This window comes from Heterobasidion irregulare (genome assembly GCF_000320585.1).
Source record: "Heterobasidion irregulare TC 32-1 unplaced genomic scaffold scaffold_01, whole genome shotgun sequence".
NCBI lineage: Eukaryota > Fungi > Basidiomycota > Agaricomycetes > Russulales > Bondarzewiaceae > Heterobasidion > Heterobasidion irregulare.
Genome location: NW_009258197.1, coordinates 3438338 through 3456794, shown reverse-complemented (window position 1 = coordinate 3456794; position 18457 = coordinate 3438338). Strand labels below are relative to the sequence as shown.

At 36.9% G+C, this 18457-nt stretch overlaps 6 protein-coding genes across 6 annotated transcripts; 5 read left to right on the top strand and 1 right to left on the bottom strand.

The window, feature by feature from the left end:
* Positions 1–1875: 1875 nt before the first annotated feature.
* On the top strand, positions 1876–2725 carry HETIRDRAFT_414086 (uncharacterized protein; the record flags this gene model as incomplete). Its single annotated transcript, XM_009543353.1, has 3 exons — positions 1876–1879; positions 2292–2455; positions 2525–2725. The coding sequence occupies 3 exons, from the start codon at positions 1876–1878 to the stop codon at positions 2723–2725; spliced, it is 369 nt and encodes a 122-aa protein (XP_009541648.1).
* Positions 2726–9830: 7105 nt separating this feature from the next.
* On the top strand, positions 9831–9998 carry HETIRDRAFT_305813 (uncharacterized protein; the record flags this gene model as incomplete). The annotated part of the gene is made up of 1 exon (XM_009543352.1): positions 9831–9998. A coding segment is annotated over one exon (168 nt), but the record flags the coding sequence as incomplete, so codon positions are not given.
* A 662-nt stretch (positions 9999–10660) lies between these two features.
* On the top strand, positions 10661–10909 carry HETIRDRAFT_42361 (uncharacterized protein; the record flags this gene model as incomplete). The annotated part of the gene is made up of 1 exon (XM_009542066.1): positions 10661–10909. A coding segment is annotated over one exon (249 nt), but the record flags the coding sequence as incomplete, so codon positions are not given.
* Positions 10910–10936: 27 nt separating this feature from the next.
* Positions 10937–11122, top strand: HETIRDRAFT_305385 (uncharacterized protein; the record flags this gene model as incomplete). The annotated part of the gene is made up of 1 exon (XM_009543351.1): positions 10937–11122. The coding sequence occupies one exon, from the start codon at positions 10937–10939 to the stop codon at positions 11120–11122; it is 186 nt and encodes a 61-aa protein (XP_009541646.1).
* A 426-nt stretch (positions 11123–11548) lies between these two features.
* HETIRDRAFT_306991 (uncharacterized protein) lies at positions 11549–11740 on the top strand (the record flags this gene model as incomplete). The annotated part of the gene is made up of 1 exon (XM_009543350.1): positions 11549–11740. A coding segment is annotated over one exon (192 nt), but the record flags the coding sequence as incomplete, so codon positions are not given.
* A 3439-nt stretch (positions 11741–15179) lies between these two features.
* On the bottom strand, positions 15180–15413 carry HETIRDRAFT_307291 (uncharacterized protein; the record flags this gene model as incomplete). The annotated part of the gene is made up of 1 exon (XM_009543349.1): positions 15180–15413. A coding segment is annotated over one exon (234 nt), but the record flags the coding sequence as incomplete, so codon positions are not given.
* Between the last annotated feature and the right edge of the window lie 3044 nt (positions 15414–18457).

The window sequence follows — 18457 nt, the reverse complement described above, 5'->3', positions numbered from 1 at the left end:
TAGGTGGAAAGCCTTCTGACAATCAGCAGCCCCCAGCCAGTGAAATGTCAACAAATACTAGAAATTCTGAGTCCAAAGAACTGGCTATAGCCAAACCCACTCTTTTTGATGGAAATAGGAAACAAACTGAGCAGTTCCTCTATGAAATTGACCTAATGATTCTTGCCAGGAAACACAACTTCCTAGATGAGTTTACCAAGATTGCTCATGCACTATCCTACATAAAAGGAGGATCAGCTAGAATATTGTCAAGGAACTTTACTAAAAGAAGAAACTCAAATGACAACTGGGACTTATATACATGGAAACCAATACATGACATGACCTCAGTCCACCAGAAAATCTCTACAGACTTTGAGGAGTTTGACAAGACAGCAGATGCCAAAGACAAGCTGGCTAGGATCAACCAAGGGAAGGCCTTTAATGCATACCTTCAGCTATTTGAGCAAATTGCCAAACTAGCAAGGGTTGATCTTGAAACCAAGAAGATGCACTTCTTGAGAGGCCTTAAATAAGAACTAACCAGAGAAATTTATCAAGACCCAGCTACACAAACTACCTAAGATGAACTAGTGGCCAAGGCCAAGAGACATAAAACAATGCACATAGAAGAAATGCAAGCATGAGACCTTAGGCAAGAGAAATATCAAGTCTTTACCCCAAGCAATTACTATTCAAACTTTGCCCTGCAACTGTGTCAAGAACAGGAGTCACAATATGTCCCAATAGATGTGGATGCTGCAAAAATGAATGTCGATGCCATCCACTTTAAGAAACTTATACCAGAAGAAAAAAATCAACTTGCCAAAGAAAGAAAGTGCTTCTATTGTGGAAAGCCTGGGCACATGGCATGCAGATGCCTCTTTCAACCTAAACAAAGATTCCCTTCACCTTTAAGAGGAAGGTTCTTTCCAAGACCCCACATGATGAGGGCTGTAGAAGAACAAGAAGAAGGAGGTAACAATGAAGAGCAAGAAAAAGGCAAACAAAGAGTGGCCCACATCTAACAAATGATGGTAGGGCTCAGTTTTGATAAAATTGCTGAAGTCCACACTTTTAGTGAATTGAAGAATTTTTAAGGTCTCTTCCACCAGCAACAAATGTCAAGAATAGGATTCTTAAAGGAAACCAGTATGCTCCCCTGGCCAGCAATGACACTGATCAAGAGCATAGACATCCAGATATATTGTATCTCTCTGAAATAAAATCATATGATGTACCATCACTTTAGATCAAGACAGAACTTATAGGCAAGAATCAGAAGGCTGCTACACAGGCTCTAGTTGACAGCAGAGCAACAGGAATATTCATGCATTCCAACTTCATGGAAAAGTATCAAATCTATAAATAGAAAATACCCCACCCCATACTAGTTAACACAGTCTAGAACACAAAATTCAAAGAAAGACCCATTACAAGATTTGTAGAACTAAAACTACAAGTTCTAGGCAAACAAGGGGAAATACACACTGAATTGGCAAAATTTCATATAGCTGAAATTGGGAAAGAAGATGTTATTTTAGAAACTGACTGGTTGTTAGAGCACAACCCAGAAGTCAACTGGCATACCTATGGATTACATTTTACTAGATGCCCACTATCCTGCCAAATCAAAAGAGGACTAATTAAAGCTAAAAAAGCTTTTAAGTAACTAGGACATCAAGAACCAGAAATACAGTGCATGATAGCAGTACCATGAAAGAGTAACTACTCAATCCCATTGCAGAAGCCAGGAAAAGCATAGCCAGGCCAGAAAGTGGGAAATACTAAAGTACCACATCTGCAGATAATACCTAAAATCCAAGGTTCATAACCTAAAGAAACAAAACTGGAGTACTACCTCAGGACCCAAGCCAAGCATTATACGGCACTCAGATGGGCCAAAGAAAAAACTTAAGAAGCTAGTGAACCATGATCAGCACTACCTTCTACAAATCTAGACAAAGATAAAGTATACCTTATTAGATGCCTAGACACAGGGCAATTAGAAGCCTTAGAGCTATACAATGACAAAGATGAAGGATTTGACATCCATCATGCAGAAACCTCTACCACTAATATACCAGCATGGAAAGTGGAACCTGCCAAAACAGTGGTAGGCAAACAGACAAAGCACACCAATTCACAAAAATTGGCAGAAGAAGCTTCAAAAGGAAAACCTGAACTATCCTTTGAAGAAATCATCCCCAAAGAATACTAGGAGTATAGGAAGGTTTTTGAAGGCTGAAAACCAGAAAAATTACCACCTAAATAACCTTGGGATCACAAGATAAAACTCAAAGATGAGACAGAATACCCACTCAGGCCCAAGTTATACAGCCTCAGCCCTATGGAACAAGAAGAACTCAAGAAGTTTATTGACAAAAGTCTCAAGAAGGGATTTATTAGAGAATCCAAATCACACATGACATCCCCATTCTTCTTCATTAAAAAGAAAAATAGAAAACTATGGCCAGTAATGGACTACTGGAAGCTCAACAAAATAACAATCAAGAACAAGTACCTGCTACTAATTATTTAAGAGTTACTAGATCTCTCAATAGATGTGGAATATTTCTCGCTAGTGAACATCAATACAGGATATAACAACATACTCATCAATGAAAAGGACATCCACAAAGCAGCATTTGCAACAAACTTGGAAATGTATGAACCACTGGTGATGTATTTTGGCCTAACCAACTCATCAGCAACATTCCAAACAATGATGAACTTGTTTTTTTAAAAACCTGATATATGCTGGAAAAGTGGCAATCTATATGGATGACATCTTGGTGTTTTCAAAGACTATGGAGGAACACATCAAAACAATGCAACAGGCTTTACAGATTTTATAGGATAATGACTTATACCTGCAACTATCAAAGTGTCATTTTCACAGGAAGAAATTTGATTATTTGGGATACATCATATCCCATGAATACCTGGAAATAGACCTAATTAAAATAGCCAGTATTACAGACCGGCCAACACTACCTAAAGTTAAGGAAGTCCAATTGTTTTTAGGATTCTGCATCATAGATTTATCAAGGACTACTCAAAAATAGCTAGGCTACTATATAAATTAACATAGAAGGAACACAGCTGGGATTCACCAGCATGTGAAGAAGCATTCCAAGCACTCAAGAAGACATTCATATCATCCCTAGTGCTTGTCATGCCAGAAACTAGGAATCCCTTCTGCATTGAATATGATGCCTCCAACTTTGCCTCTGGAGCAGTATTATCACAAATTGCCCAGATAAAAAATGGCACCCTTGCACCTATATTTCCAAATCACTCTCACCCACAGAATGCAACTATCCAATCTATGACAAAGAGTTGCTAGCAGTTGTTCGGGCCTTTAAAGCTTGGCAACATTACTTGGAGGGCGCCAAGAACCTGGTAGATGTCTAGATGGACCATAAGAACCTGGAATAGTTCTGTTTAAGCCAAAAGTTGAACCATTAGCAAGCTCAATTTTGACTATAAATTTATGCATAAGGTAAGAGTTACCAATAAATCCAACAGTCTGTCATAGCAACCAGACCATAAAGAGGCAGTGGAATTTGACAATTCAGGTGAAATGCTCTTGGAACCCAAACTTTTCACAGACATCAATGAAATTACCACAGAAGAAGAATTGGACCCTTACAGGTTATGGTATATCAGAGCCACAGGATGAGGAGGGGTCACTATAATTAATGAAGACCTTACAAAATAAATCACAGAGGCAAACCAGAAAGACAAGTGGCTAATCAAAACTCTAGCCAAAGTCAAGGAATTAGGACCTTGCAGCATAAAGAAAGGCCTACAGGAATAGAACAACAAAGAAAAACTTGTTCAACATAGAGGAAAAATCTACATTATCCAAAATAAATAACTTTGTCAAGAAATAATCAAGATAAATCATGACAATCTAGCAGTAGGACATCTAAGACAAAGAGGAACTCTAGCCTCAGTAAGACAAGAATTTACTTGGCTTGGAATATCAAACACAGTCTACCAATATATGGAAGGATGTGCAATCTGCCAATCCACCAAAAATAATACACACCTGACCATGGTCCCCCTCCAACCAATAGAAATTCCAGACTGGCCTTTTGGAATAATCACCATGGACTTTATTACAGATCTACCCAAGTTATAAGGATTTAACTCACTCTATGTGGTAACAGACAAATTCACTCAAGCAATGATAGTTACCCCATGTCTGAAAACCATTGACTCAGATGGAATGGTGCAACTACTACTAGACCACACTTGAAGAAGATATAGACTACCCAATAAAATCATATCGGATAGAAAAACACAATTTGTATCAAAAATAGCACAAGCCTTACTCAAGGAACTTGGAATCAAAAAGGCACTCAGCACAGCTTATCACCCACAGATAGACAACACTACTAAATGAATAAATCAAGAACTGGAGCAATATTTCAGAGCCTTTTGCAACTTGTCATAGGACAACTAGGCAACCCTGATTCTTTATGCAGAATATGCCTACAACACACATCAGCATTCAGCCACAAAGAAGTCACTATTTGAACTTCTACATGAATACTAACTGAGAGCATATCCAGCCACCATAGAAAACACAAATGTCCCCACTACCAATGCTCATCTTGAAGCTCTGCAACGTGCTAGGAAAAAAGCATAAGCCAGCCTCAAAATTGCAGCCAAAGCCATAAGAATATAATACGACTGTTTTGGAACAGACTTATTGCCCTTTAAGAAAGGAGACCAAGTATGGTTAGATGGAGAACATATCTATACAGACTACCCCTCAGAAAAACTAAGATCCAAATGCTTTGGGCCATTCAAGATTATTGACACTATTGGAATAGTTAATTTCAAGTTAAAACTGCTCCACAGCTGGCAGTAAATCCATGGTGTCTTCCATGCTAGTCAACTCACACCCCACAATGAGAATACAGTCTATGGGCCCAACTACCCTAAACTGGCCCTAGACCTGATCGAAGGGCAAGAATAATTTGAGGTTAAGAAGATTATCGGAGCTCAATACTTTAGATAATAAAAGACCCCATAGTACCTAATTAAATGGAAAGGTTATCTTGAATTAGATAACTCTTGGAAATTAGCAGTAAATGTCATTAATGCCAAGGAAGCTATTATGGAGTTTTACTAAAGATATCCCTCCACAGTTAAAGGAATGGAAGCATTGATCTTAGCCTTAATAATTGAACTAGAATATAATCGAGCAGTTAGAGAAGATCAAATCAAGAAAAAGCTCCAGACACACCCAATTAGAAAGAGCTCCAATCTATAGGACTAGGAATCCCATAGATCAAAGAAGCCCTAGACAATTAGATCAAAAAAAATCAAATCAAGAAGAAGCTCCTAAGAATCCCCATTGAGAGGACGCTTATTGCTATAGGATTTGAAGCACCAAAAATAATAAAAGCAGTGCAGAAACAAGCCAAGAAACTGAATGAAGCTAGAACCAAGGAAAAACTCAGGAACAATCCAATCAGAAAAAAGCTTCTTTCTGCAGGATTGAAAGTCCCTCAGATTATGGAAGAAGTTAACAAATGGATTGCTCAATTCAAAAAGCGATCCTTAGCATAGAATAGCACCCCAGATTTGGCGCCACAAATATACCATCAAGCAAACAGGAAGGCAACCACAGACACTTTATCAAACAAGGCCTAAGTGGGAAGCTCTTGGAGGATGCCCAAACACAAACCAATAGATAGCCCAAACTGGCATACTCAAGCATATTAAGAACTGCAAAGACAGATGAACCACGGTTTAGCATGGCCAAGCAAAAGATAGTAGATTATGAACAGAACCACTAGAACAGATAGCACACAATACACAATCTTTGCTAATACTACTATTCTTACCCTAATCTAAGCATTTGCTGCACCACTGTCACTACTCACTCAAAACTCAGAGGAAAGGAACTTATAAAGGAATAGTCATTAAGACCCAACCTTCTCCTTAACTCTTCAAACCACTTTTTCTCTACAAAGATATGACTTCCTCTTTACTTTCCTATCTCCTCAATGGCGCCATTTCCCTATCCCCACTTTCCCTGCCAGTGCCAGAACCCTTCCATGTCCTTCCTATGACCGACATCCACAACACCTTCCCCTATCCCTAAGCAGACCCTTTCCCCAGGACCGGCTTCCCCCCATCCCTGAATTTGATGATATGGGTCAGCCCATCTCTTGCTCTACAAGCCCTCCATATGACCCAGAACATGTAGCATGTGAGCATGAAGTGCATTACATGGTCAACATGCTATTGCCTTAACCTACGCTACTGTCCTCGCTGAACCACTGGCAGAATGGTGCATTTGCCTTGGAACAAGTCTGGCCTCCACTTCCAGCTCCCCTACTGATATGCTAGTGGTGCCTCTAAGTGCAAAACACACCCAAGAAACACCCTTACAAGCATAGGTAGGCAGGAGCTGTTATAGTATGCAAAAAACTATAACTTGTGCAACAACCAATAAGGGAGCATACTAAAAGTGTTTAGAGTATAGCAAACAAACAACTCCAAAATCAAAATATTCGATGTCGCACTTGCACATTGTTAGGCATCAAATAGTGACGGTAGAATAGAGGGCAGAATATCTGACTAGAAGGAAGAAAAGGGAAACGACCTAGAAGAGAAAGGACATTTAATTCCGATTTTCTACATATTTTTCGAGTATTTTACCACTTAAACTGGATTCCCTATCCTTTTTCATACTTATAATTTGCTTTTGGGACAGATTCCAGAGCCTAGGGTCTATTTCAAAAACGGCTAGACCATGGCAAGACAATAAGGAATGGAAAGAAAGCAGTGGAATCTGGTAGAATAGAGAGGAACTTTAGTGGAAGGATGGAGAATGTCTAGGAAAAGGGCAAGGTCTAGGCCATTCCAAGCTAAAAGGAGGGGAAGGTTATGAGCAGTTCTGAAGGAAGCTGAAGGAACATTCTACCACATTCTGAGTCTTTTCTTTTGCTTTCCTTTCTGTTCCTCTGCTTTCCTCCCTATTCTTTTTATTTCTACAGCATTCTTTGTGACTCACAATGACTCTACTCAGCCTGTATATACTAGGAAGGAGATTCCCACTTGAAATAGTATATAAGGAGGCTGATTGTCCTGCTTCAGGCAGAGACCATCTCTCCCTCTTACTTTTACTCAGTTAGTTAGTGCCAGTCAATACGTTCTTTGAGTGATATCAGTTGGAGATAAGCTGCAAGACTTGTAGGGATACTAGACGGACTAGTAGCTCGCCTTTAATCTGTGTAGCACCTCAGCAACTTGAATCACAAAGTTCTTAAGCCTCTCCTCATTATTCTCAACATTTACGGAGTATTGTCCTTGTTAGTGGTCCGGCACCACTTTAGAAATTCGCTAAATAGCTCAGGATATTCTCATCGTTGGTTATAACTGTGACCAACATCTGTGTATCGTGCCAACACCAGAAGGTATCATTTAGAATAGCAATCAAACGAACACTAGGTATATTCGGAAAAACAGGAAACCCTGATCGTATCTAGGAGTGAAACCATTCCTCACTGCGACATTGGTGAGTCAGTTGGTCAGTCAGTTGGTTGGTTGGTTGAGCAGTGTTTGATTGGGATTTTATTGGGATGCAAAGAGGAGGGAATGGGTGCAAGGCCATACTAGACACTGGCAGAGGATGACAAACTAGATGAGAGGGAGAGAGCAAGATGACAAGGGCTCTAATAGAGGGCTATAGAGGGCTACAATTGAATGCAACAACACAAACAAAGGGGCAAAACACAAACAAGGGTCAGAATGCAATAACTCAAAGTCTTATAGACACAAGTGCACAAATGGAATCAGAATGAGGGGGGAGCCAAAGCTGATGTATTGCAAGGCCATAGGTGTCCTTTTATAGTAAATCCAAATAGGTATAAGATAAGGAGATTGGCAGAGGCATAGAGCAATTAAAAATGTGTGCCAAGAGCAATCAAAGGTAAAAAAGATAAGGGAGTGATGTTGCAAACACTATAAAATAAGAAGCAATAACTCTAAAGTCTAAATAAGTGGAGAGATTGCCAAGATGAGTCCATATGGACCTGGAAATGGAAACCACATGCCACATGGGTAAACCATTTAGAAACTTGGGAGCTCTGAAGATAACAAAGGATAGGTCAACAGAAGGCATAAGGATGATAAGAAATAGAAAGACAGATCCATTCTGAGTCAACAAAGTGTTCAGCCACCTCTAATTTGGGACACCAAAGCCAACCAATGTGCTAACCATGTAAAGCATGCCGAACTGATCGGCAATTGGCTGTGACAGTCTATGAAGAGCCCTTAATGCTGAGAGTGATGATAGATGGATAAGATGACTATAAACAGCTCCAAACAACTGTGCGGAGGTCTAAATGAAAGGTTGGCACCTGACAAATAGCTGAGATTGCTGAAAAGATCGGAATTGGTCAGTCCTAAGTATGCCAAATGGTCAAAGAATACTAAAAAGCTGCAAAAGTGGAGTATTGGTGCCTGAAGAACACTTATGCTTATTACCACTCTTTCCCCCTTCCCTCATATTACTGCCACCTACTGCCAAGACTAGTATCTGCTAGGAGTGTGACCAACAAGGACATCTCCTTGCCAACTACCCTATCAAGCACATCCGCTGCCATCCCAATATTACTACTTAGAACTTCATGCACAACTACAATGCATACTATAAATTGGTTGACCTACTTTAGATATAGATGAACTATGTCATGGAAAATTTTGGATATTACAGGGCAGATTTGGGAAATGATGATTGACAATGCCAACTAGGAAAGACACCTGGTACACCACAACACCACAACCCTGTCATAGATATGACCCATCTCTAGGAACTCCCAACCACCAACTATGCTAACATCATATGCCAACAGCAAGTGTAAAAGAAAGGGTAGTGTTAGGGCTGCATCCTAACATATACTTTGCACATAGACAGAAGGAAAGGTTAGGTGTCTCATCCTTGACTAAATGTTGATGACTAGGACTATGGCTTGACACGTGTCTAGGCATGTGACTTAGGACATGGTCATGAGCTACACACATGACTTAGACTCAGACTGTTTACTAATTACATGCTAATGTATGAATGCTTACAACATTATGACTTGCCCTTCTCTCCCCCTTCTATATTGTTTACTAATGTCGATTGTGATCAAGCTTTATTTGATATTGCTATAGACAGACATTTGATATACTTACTATATATGGCTACATCAAGGAGCTGCAGGGTATGAACTATGACTGCAGATTACCTAGCAATCAGAAGCAGAGACCATATGTCCATTCAGCCCTAAATAGGCTGTACTGCACCTGGCATCTAGCTCCTTCAGCCCATGCTTCATGAACTCTGCCAGATCCATAGAACCATACTCAGTCTGATGAAGCACTGGACTTATCTCAAAGCTCTTACCATTCTCTTCTGCCTTTAACCTACCAAGGACTTGCCACTTACCAAGTCATCCATTGGAACCTATTGGAAGTCATCTATTGTATCGGAGAGAATCTCCTGGTACTCAACGAACATTGCCATGTTATCAATTAATATCTCTACTTATTCAAGGATCAGATTGACAGTAATCAAGACTTCCTAGTACAAGCCCAAAGATATATAATAGTCTTTATCCATTAGGCTATAACTATTAGCCTAGGGAACCCTTCTTAGTGTATTAAGTACATATGACCAGCCTAGCGGCTTGACACATGCTTTGAAGGAAGCTTTCAAGCTTGCTGCATTTCTTGCTAACATCTTTGGCACACCTCATACAATATCTATTCTACTATTTTGCAACAACCAGTCTGCAATTGCACTTGCATGTAACAATGCTTTTTATGCCTAAACAAAATATATTGATATCTATTATCACTTTACTTGCAAGGCCATTGATAAGGGCTACATTACTCTTGTCTACTACCCAACTAATAAGATAGTTGCTAATATCTTCACAAAGGCACTCTTACACCTGAAGATAGAGAAGATGGTTATACTCTTAGGGCTTTATGCAGTTTGAGGGAGAGTGTTGAGATTTACTATAGTGACAAACATGCATGAAGGCACAATGGTATGTTTTCAACTTCAAATGGACTATTATGTCATATGTTACCAGTTTCCTTTTATGGACTTACTTGGATCTGTTATCTTATAGAGTTAACACCTTAGTACTATATAGTTCCTATTTACACTCCAAATACACTATCATTACTATATATTTGTCATTATCAAGCACTTTAGTCATTGTCTATACATACTAAGATGAGCTACTATACTATTCATACCTCTGTAGACCTTTTACTAGCTTATTATAGTCACTTGTTTGCTCACACTTCTATTAGGTACTTATAATATATATTAGTTGTTGTCCATTAATCATATTGCTCTGGAACCTAATAAGATCTTTGTTATATGTGACACAAGCAACTAACAGACTAGTGCCATGCTCTCTTGTGGTCCTGTATAGGAATCAGCATGACCTATTATGTTTGACTCCCAATAACTGTCTGGGGCCTAGCTCAACTATTTTATACATGAAAAGGAGTTGCTTACAACTATCTAAGCATGCAAACAGTGGTAGTGTGATTTAGTAGGTGCCTCCCTTATTATCTCCACCAATTACTACATACTCAAATATTTTCACATATAACACAATCTTCCTAGTGGCAACTCTGCTAGTAGAAATTCTTGGCCCAATATGATTTCATCATTGAATATGTGCCCAGCACTAACAATATGTTTACTAACATGCTCTCTCATCTACTAGCTGATCCACTGTTTTCTGTTCCTACTGTTCCTATACTATCAGTACTAGATTCCTTACCTACTATGCTTGTTGCCCTCATACTTGCCATTTCTTTGAATCCTACCTTTTTATTGAACATATACAATATATTATCCATAGCCTTATTTATAATAAAAGCACTATGAAACTTGGCTTTTATATCTAGCACAATGATGTATAATAGTCTACTATTACTCAGGTCTTACATGGTACTGCCAGATATCCTGTGCCTATATAAGTGCTTCTTTTGCATTGCCCACAATAGTCTTGGCCATTTTGGCACCAACAAGTCATATTCTACATTACATAGCTCCTTCTATTGGATAAACATGTGCTATAATACTGAAATGGCTCTATAACAAAACCTCTCAGTTTCCTACATTCATTGCCCAGCCTTAAGGATTGTGAAAACAGCATAGCCATTAATTTCATAGGGCCCCTACTAAAAGAGTACAGTTTTAATGCCATTAAAATGTTTACAGACTAGGCTAGCACTAATATTTGTATCGTCCTTACTCACACAAGATGTTATAGCAGAAAAATTTGCTGTGCTTTTTTTTGAACATTAGTATACCAAAAATGGTCTGCGATTGGAGATTGTGTCCAATTGAGATAAGTTGTTCTTATCTTGCTTCTAGGCTTCCCTCTACAAGCTAATGGATATAAAGCTCAAGCTGTCTGCCTTTTTCCATTCATAAATAGATAGTTCCAGTGAATATATAAACAAGACATTAAATCAATGTCTTTACTTCTATGTTAACTATATCTAGAAAGGATGGATATGAGCTTTGCTCTTAGTGTATTTCTATCTGATGAATACTATAAACACCTCCACTAGTGTCTCCTCATTCATGCTTAGAATGGGCTATTTATTCTATATCCTACCACCACTTTTGCTATTGCCACAATCTACCTTACCAACTATATCTGATACTTGTGCTCAATCAATGGTGGCCCACATACTAGATATTGCCTAATTAGCTATAGATACACTTGTAGCTGCAAAGGTCATACAAGCTAACATGGTGAACTAGTATTATATTCCTGAATGCACCTACTATATTGGCAACAGAGTATACCTATCAACAATGCATTGCTAGCATCATTACAGAGTAGCTGGTTGAGCTCACATAGCCAAATTCATGCCTTATTTTGATGGTCCCTATACCATAATATGTGCTAACCATATATGCAATATCTATACTCTTAATATCCCTAACATACCATATAATGCCTATTTATCCTGAATGACTCTATGTATTTCTCCAACCATCAGCTCATTTGTTCTGGCTCTATTATTGATGAGTCTGGAATCACCAAGTGGGAAGTATAAGATATTATTAACAAGCAGCAACATAGCTACAAAATACAATACCTTGTGTATTGACAAGGCTGGGATTTTGAGAATATGTGGTAGCCTCTTATGGCCAGCATGTCCAATTCTGCCCTATTATAGCATTAGCAATAGCATGGGTATATGGCCTCCTAATTTTTTGCATAGTCTTGGGTAGCCTCCCTCTTTTCCCTTGCTTTATATGTTGCTCTAACCCTGTTCTCTAATATACTATGTCCCCTATGCCTGTTAGCTGCCCTTATACCCCTGGCCCTTCTAGCTGTGCAAACAAATCTATCTCTACTCTATGCACACCTCTTGTATACCTACTATCCTTATATCTGTTGGTTGCCTACTTATTTAAATCTCTAGCTATGTCACTGTTCTTTTTTAAGACATAGAAGAGTGTAAGCCTAGGCTTACCAACAACATACCACTAGCCTTCTACTTTAGGTTATTTACTTCCATTATCCATCTTAATACTTATATAATATATTGTGTTTTATTACCACCTTAATACTTATACTTATATTCTACTCATAATACTTATAATTCCACACATATTCACAGACACTTGTACATGATTCTCTGAGACTACCTTATAAGGCCCTATACCATTGACTTTAGATAGTCAGTTTACACCATCTCTTTTTTCTCTCTTGTCTCTTGGCTCTAGAACAAATTCCATATTTGGAGCTATTATATATGCTTCACTCTAAGTGTCTGGTGTATGATACCCTTTCACTATAATAATATGGCACACTTGCTTGGAAGTAGAATGACCAATTAGACACATATAAACAAATAGTCTAATTGACCTATTTTTGATGTATAGACATAATAAGCCAGTGAAATTTGGACAGGTAAATTGATGCTCTCTAAAAAGAGCACTATCAGAAAATAGGTATTATTTAGGATTAATGTACTAGAGTGTAACTAAGTTATATAACTGGTACAATTGTAATGGAGAACAAAAGATAAGGTAGATAGGTAGTAAGTTAGAGAGGAAGAGTCATAGTCTATTGGCAAAAGTGGTGAGTTGGCTATGTAAGAGTGCCTGTAAAAGAATAGAATCTTTGCAAATATATATCTTGAAGGCATCCAAGCTCTAGCAATCAAGTGCTTGTTTTTGGTTATTCAGCCACCCTATTAATGTGAAGAAGGTTACACTATCTAAGTGCAGAGAGTGCTTAATAAAGGAAGCAGACAAGTATGCATACAGATAGGAGAGAAATCATGAGTATATAGAAACAGACCCATTTTTACATAGCCAAAGTGATAGTTGCACTAGGTGGTAAATATTATAAAAGGCTAAGTACCAAAGAAACCAGCTGTGTAGATTAGAGGCACCATAGTAGTGAGCAATAAGAATAGTGCTACTATTGAAGAAGTTAGCTTTGTGTTTCAAGAGAGTGTACAAAAATGTCTAGAGTATGAGTGATATAGAACTATGTTTAATAAGTTTCTGATAGTCCTAAAGATCTATGTTATTAGGGTATGTTAGCTTTCTAAGATGGTAGAGGCCAGAGAAGCCACAAAGTGTTAGCATTATAAATAGAATATTATTGTGGTATGGGAAAGAGTATGAATTTATAAGTAGATATTTGGAAAAATCACACTCTTAATTATGCTTCAATTCTTTACAATTACATAGAATTTCCACTTATTATTATGATGAATTTTTAGCTTACTCCCCCTTTTTTTATCTATAGCTTATAAAGGCTAAATTATGTTGAATTATGCATAATTAGCTCTAATTATATATAATTTCTATTCAAATTTTCCAAAAAAAAAACTTAATCAAGCACTAGGATTACTTGCTAGTACTATGGTTATCCACAACTTTTGAATAGAGCCTAGCTATAAAGACTATTAGTTAAATATTTATATCTAAAATTATATTTTATAACATACCTGCCTTAAGCTAGAGCTGAACCTACAACCTCATGCCTGTAAGTACTCTAACAAAATGCTTTAAACCACTAAGTTATAAGGTCTAACTTATTTAGCTCAGTAATTCTAATATATAGACACATTTTGGATAGTCTCAACATATTTGGTTCTATTCCATATCAATCTCTTATTTCTTTTATTTATAAGTAAATTAATAAATATCCTAAAAAATAAGGCTTTTAGAATATAAGTCTAGATACCAGATACTACTATCAAAAACTAATAAAACATTGAGAATGCACTCTATATTAGAGAAGAATATCTATAGTACCCACTTAATCTGAAATTTAGGTATGTAAATAGCAATTAGGACAGTGCTTTTTTATAAGACTCTAGTAGTCTAGATAGTATTATATTAATTTTCAGATTTGGCCATGATTATAATTGTTGATAATTAGATAAAATACATCATAATTGGCACTGATTAGCATTGTTAATAATTATATATAATTATAATTGAATAAGAGAAAAGGGTTTTCTAGATAGAAGCAAGGTCTTGAGAAATAGTAATTCCTTTTGACTTGTCAGTATGCTAAGGTGTTTATGAGTGCTAGCCAAGGTTCATAAGACAAGTGTAGATACACAAACAGTCTGGATATAAGGGAAATAAGGCTCAAGCTAGTTGCAAATGCCCAAAAGGTATGAGGCAACCAAGTGTGGTTGGATATAGTAGTATATATAGGTGGTATAAAAGAAGAAAGTATTGGTAGTAGGTTTAATTAGGAGATTATAAAGCTTGTAAAATATTATATAATATTGTAAGGCAGATAGGTATGTAGCATATGTCAAGAGTTTAATAGACAAGTCAAGAACAATGGTATATTTACAGACAAGGTACTCTTTGATCTGGGCTATCTGCATAGGCTGCCTAGATGAGTAGGAAGCTGTTGTTATTAGAGTGCAGCCTTTAGTGTATCCTAATGGGGTTTAAATAGAGTAGTGGACACACTTGGCATATGCTACAATACAATATCAAATATGTGCTAAAAGATTACATCCACAACATAATTATGCTTGCCTGAGATGTAAAATACCTATAGGTCAATCTTAGAGGTTCAAAGGAGAACTTGTATCACAGACAACAAAATGAGATTATAAGTAACAGATGATGTACATAACAAGTTGAACATCTAGACTGTGTTTAGGCTATTAGTAAAAATAGCAAGATAATATGGTAGGGAGGGGAATACAAATGCCCAGTGTAAGGAAAACAGGACCATCAGGGCTTTGTACCAAAAGATGCCAGCATACAGAATAGCAATAGGTATGTCAGCTACAAAAGCTAGACAATATGTAGGACACTGAAAACTGAGTTCTATAAGTAAGGTATCATAGTATAAGCTTAGTGTGGCATTGAAAGGGCTCTATATACAAGCATACAGCATATATATACTAATCTAAGCTTCAAATATATTGGCAAACTATGAGAGATCTTTTATTACCTAATAATTGACGTAAATCAATTGATTTCTTTGAGACTTGCCAAATATCTTAATATAAGAGGACTCGAGAGCTATGCATATAAGTAGGGCCATGTTCAGTGCCTAATTGATCTAGCTAATCATGTGTTGCCACTCTATAAGCTAACAGCAGTGGCTAGTAGTGTTAGCAAGAAAGGATTATATGTGATTAATAAGAGCTGCCCTAGCTACATGATCTAGCAAGATAATCATGTTGCAAGAATCAACATAGAACCCAATGGCTCTTGTTTTGGCTTCTTGTTAGGAAGTCTAATCTCATCTTATAGCTAGAGCAGCTACACTTGCTTTTATAGATAGTAAGAGTTGTATGAAGCATAATATGTAAGACAAAGGTATAAGTCATTAGGGAAAGAGCCATCAATATAGGCAAGAAGATCACAAATAAGTTTGATCTAGATGGTGATCTATATGACCAAGCTTATGAAGGTATACTATATCTTGCTTATAGCCTAATTGCCAAAGTTGTTACAGTGGTCAACAAGGTGGATGCCACTTACTATAACAACCTAGCAGAGCTGCTAGAGAGGATGCAAGGATACTTAATAATAGGCCTAAGAAATATCTAACTTAAAAAGCTAGAGCAGAATATTGCCACAAGTATACTAAGCAGCCAAGAGATTATGACCCAGATCCTGGATATTATCAAGCTAAGTAGTTATTGATTCTTGTGGAACTACTATGTTAAGGTTAAAGGGACTAGTAGAATAGTCAATGACCATATACAGTTTTATAGAATTTAGTTTTGGGACTATATGTATAGACATACTAGTCATCAAGGAAATTACTCTCTTATATTATGCTCTAATTAGTTTTATTTATGCCTATGAAGAATAATTAGGATTAGAGATCATTTGCTTAACCCCCTTCTAAACCTGTTCTAATTACACATAATTTTCCTGAATTAAAAATTATTAGGATTGATTATAACTTGTAATTTTGGAAAAAATAGTAATAAATCAAGCATTACAGTTTTTATAGCCTTCTGATAGAATCATGTCTATTAGAGCACTAGCTAAATACCTAAACACAAAATATACCTTATAACAAACTTGTTTTTTGCCAGAGTTAAAACAACAACCTTATATATACAAGCACCTGAAACAAATGATCTAAGCTACTAGGCCACAAGGCCTAATATATTAACTTGGTAATCTAAATAAGTAAACATAATATAAGCAATCTTAATATCTCTAATTTTATTCAATATTTATCTTTTCTCTATCTTATATAAAGATAGGTCAATAAATACCCAAAAAGTCAGGTATTTTAGGATTTAGTTTAAATACTAGCTAAGAAGATGAAAACTAATTAAAAATAAACAATACACTTTATATAGGGTAAAAACAAATTATAGTACTTACATAATCTGGATTTAGAATGTGTGAAACTATGATTGAGTGTAATATTCAATAGGACACTACTAGTATAAACAATGCTACCTTAATTTGCAAATTTGATCAAAAACATAATTATAAATAATTGGCCATAATTAGCTCAAATTAGTATTATTAATAATTAGGATCCAATAAGAGAGAGGGGTTTTCCAAATGTTATGATCACAACTTATTGGGTTTTTATAGTGGTCTATACTGATATGATCATCACAACTATCAGGTGGCCTTATACCCTGAGGCTTATACTCAGGTACAGATATTATCCTTGGTCATCCATTGCAGTGGGCATCCTTTCCCACCTTATAAACTACTTACATATGGGCATAGAGCTTCTTGTCCTCTTAGTCAGAAGAAGACAAGCAAAAAAGCAAGAGTAGTCATTCTGAGAGAGAAACAACTTAGAAAATACCTATGAGTACATATACAGGATTCTCATGCCCTTTCCTAAAGTAGTATAAAAGGCCTATAGAATAGGCTAACATTCTTTAGTCTATTCTCTTCGTTTTATCGTAGTCTTCAAACCACAGTCTTTGTTCTACTGCAGTCCTCACACTGTAGTCTTTGTATTATGCAGTCTTCCTACTGCACACCCCTTATTCCTATTGCCATTGCTGCAATACATATCTGGCTCCTATGCTGCATATACAGTTGAAACCATTGTTTTACTCTTCCTTCATAAGCGGCCTAGGAAAGAACCTCCTACTCTTGGAATTATCAAACAAGCAGTTCATAACACCAAATGGCTACTAGTAAAGTATAAGGTAGGAACAAGGGTACATGTATAGCATACATGTATATAAATAAGCATAAGATTGTTGGAGATAATTTTCATATGCTTGGTATGCATATTTTCTGTAAAACAGGCAATAATATCACTCTAGCACCATATACCAACATGACTGTCTTTTTTACAGCCCAATAGCTAGAAGACAATACCAAGTTTGAGCATCTTCAATATAATAAGGCAATAGACAATACAGACAACACTAAAGATTATGATACCAATGGCAATAATGATTGTGCACCATACAAGACAGTATTGACCACTGCACTAATGGATAAGGTCTGTGAGGCCATATATAACATGTTCCTAAGCCTGACTTGTATATTGTATTCTATATTGACTAGCAGTAGGCACTGGCTAACAATGACAACTTCAGTGACCTTGTATGCAAGATTAAGGTACTAAGGTCTTTATAGCCTCTTATGATGACTGCCAAGCTACTAACAAAGTAGCTAGGGGCATTAATGTACATCCCTCTCTTTCTATGTCCCCTGTAAAAGCAGCTAGAAAGCTAGCAAAAGAGCTACAAGGTAACAGTATAGGCATACATAAAAGAGAACAATATGCTAAAGCAGCATATAATATGCCACATCTATACCTTTTCACTGATAGAGCAGTAGTACTTACTATTTCCTGCTGCTAATTAAAGGCTTCTTGGTATGGAATTAGTGCTAATATTATGAAATTAGAAATTGTCTTTTCAGCCATAGAAAGAGGTAGTTCCAAATTTGGAAATCCAACCCAATGCT